General features: G+C 36.8%; 1 protein-coding gene across 1 annotated transcript; it reads left to right on the top strand.

The window, feature by feature from the left end:
* Positions 1 to 366: 366 nt before the first annotated feature.
* LOC129233175 (52 kDa repressor of the inhibitor of the protein kinase-like) lies at positions 367 to 2,244 on the top strand. The gene has a single exon (XM_054867273.1). It carries the CDS (start codon positions 367 to 369, stop codon positions 2,242 to 2,244), a length of 1,878 nt encoding a protein of 625 aa, XP_054723248.1.
* The last annotated feature ends 300 nt before the right edge of the window (positions 2,245 to 2,544 follow it).

The raw sequence follows: 2,544 nt of genomic DNA on the forward strand, positions 1-2,544 counted from the left end.
AATTTTAATGAATTATTGAAATTACCTCAATTCGAAATCAAGTAATACAAAGGAATAAGCAACTCATGCATACTGTTAAAAGATAAAACCTCGAATATCAACATAAATTAGTTTGAATTATTTCGAAAGACTTTTGCTTCTAATGTTCCACCCGGTTCTTAACACCTAAATTGGGATATTAATTGAGCGTCAAATTTTCTTTTTATATTGCAGTTTAATAAGATGTTTATTTATTTTCAGGTGCTTAAAACATTCGTTAAGGAGCCGTTGATTAAGTTTAAGAAAGCTACAGAAGAACTAAAATATCACCAAACTACCCAATACCATCAATTTTCTGTGGAAAAAGCCCTGCATTTTAAACAATCCATGGAGCCTATTCCTGGAAGTTCAGTAAGTCATGTTGGCCTCCTAATAGACGCTAGAAAAGCCTCTATAATAGAGCAAAATTTAAAACGCTTGAAGCCTATAGTAAAAACCGTACTGTTTTGTGCCCATAACAATCTGCCTTTGAGAGGTCATAGGGATGACGGCAATTTGAACAGCAGGGAAGAGCAAGAAAATGCATTAAGAGGAAACCAGGGTGTTTTCAAAAGTCTATTGGCTTTTAGAATTGATGCTGGTGATGAAGATTTGAAAACGCACCTTACCACTTGCAGAAAAAACAGTACACATATCAGCAAAACAATCCAAAACGACATAATCGAATGCATTGGCGATTATATCCGTTCGGAGATTACGAGTAGTATACAAAAAGCCAAATACTTCTCAATAATATGTGATGAAACCACAGATGAAAGTAAGAAGGACCAGCTTACGTTTTGTGTGCGATATGTCGACATAGACAGTTTCACAACCAGGGAAGATTTCCTTGGATTCGTGGAACTCAAAGCGACAACTGGTTTATCGATTAAATCCGCAATAGACGAAGAACTGACAAAACTGAATTTGTCTTACAAATACCTCTGTGGACAAGGCTACGATGGAGCAAGCAACATGTCTGGGCCATTTAAGGGCGTTCAAGCTCTAATTTCCGAGCAGCAACCCCTCGCCATTTATACTCATTGTTTCAGCCATTCCCTGAATTTGTGCATCACAAAAAGCTGCCAAATTCCTGTTATAAGAAACGTAATGGGAACAGTTGAGACTGTCTCTGTGTTTCTCTCGGCTTCTGCGCACAGAACAAATGCATTAATCGATGTTGTAGAAAAGCAAGACTTTTCGGAAACTAAAAAAAAGAGATTGAAAGCACTTTGCCCTACACGGTGGGTAGAAAGGCATGACAGCCTAATAACATTTAAGGAACTACTTGTTCCTGTTGTGACTGTGCTGGAAAGTTTACATACAACTGCCTCTTCCGAAGCGTCAACAAAAGCATATATGTTAAATGCTTCAATAAAAAGGAGTGAATTTATTGTTGGCGTCGAAATATCAGTGTACTGTCTCAGTTTGACACTGAGGCTAAGTCAGCAGTTGCAAAGCCCGAAGCAGGATTTGTCTTCTGCATTAGCTAATGTGTCTCAAGTTTTGGACACTTTTCGGAGTGTAAGACAAAACGCAGAACTCGAATTTCAAACTATTTACAAAAACTGCCTTGAAATTGCTGAAGAATTGGATCTGGAGTTAGAAATACCCAGATCAGGAAAGCGTAAAAGTGCTCGAGACTGTACACCTCCAGAAAATCCAGAAGTTTATTTCAGACGAACAGTCTTTCTTCCTCTGATAGATCACTTCATTTCCGAGATTGATTGCAGATTTAGCAGAGATTTTCTTGGAGTGCTTCCCCTCGAAGGTCTAATTCCATCGAACTTGTCGAGGTATACTGACAAAAATATTATAACTGCTGCAGAAAAATACAGGAATTTTACAGATGAACTAGGAAGTTTGAGCTTGCTATTAGCAGAAATCAAGATGTGGAGGAATAAATGGCTGCCGATATGCGGTCCTCCTACAACAGCTATCGGGGCACTGAAAGAGCTAGACCCTTCGTTTTTCCCATCTATTGCTGTTCTTCTCCAAATTTTCGCAACAATCCCAGTAACGACTTCAACAGCTGAACGTAGTTTTTCTACCTTAAAAAGGATAAAAACCTATTTAAGAAGCACAATGGGAGAAGTACGGTTAAATGGACTTGCTCTAGCAAATGTGGCAAGAGATAGAGATGTATCTGTCGACAAAATAATTGAACTCTTCTGCAAAAGTAAGAAGAGGAGAATGTGCTTGGAAAACTGGGAACATGTCAAATAATGTTTAAAGTATTTTTTTTTTGTTTTAAACTAGAGTAACAAATTAAATCATTTTATTTTCTTACAACTAATGTGCCGACTATGTTTTTGAAAAATCGTTTCATAATCATTTTAAAAAATAAACTCTTTTGACAATTTTTTAGTGTATTTCATGTTTTACAAGTTAAAAATAAACATATGCTTATTTTAAATAACAAATGTCGTAACATTCTCGTGAAAAGGATGCTGAACGATATTATACTGGACTTTTTTTTTTTTTTTAACAGACCTAAGTTAGCCCCCCCCTTGTCCAAGTTCTAGA

This window comes from Uloborus diversus, chromosome 1, assembly GCF_026930045.1.
Source record: "Uloborus diversus isolate 005 chromosome 1, Udiv.v.3.1, whole genome shotgun sequence".
Classification (NCBI taxonomy): Eukaryota; Metazoa; Arthropoda; class Arachnida; order Araneae; family Uloboridae; genus Uloborus; species Uloborus diversus.

Bases quoted from the DNA above. Each gene is read 5' to 3' on its own strand.
- LOC129233175 (XM_054867273.1), top strand. From the start codon at position 367: ATGGAGCCTATTCCTGGAAGTTCAGTAAGTCATGTTGGCCTCCTAATA.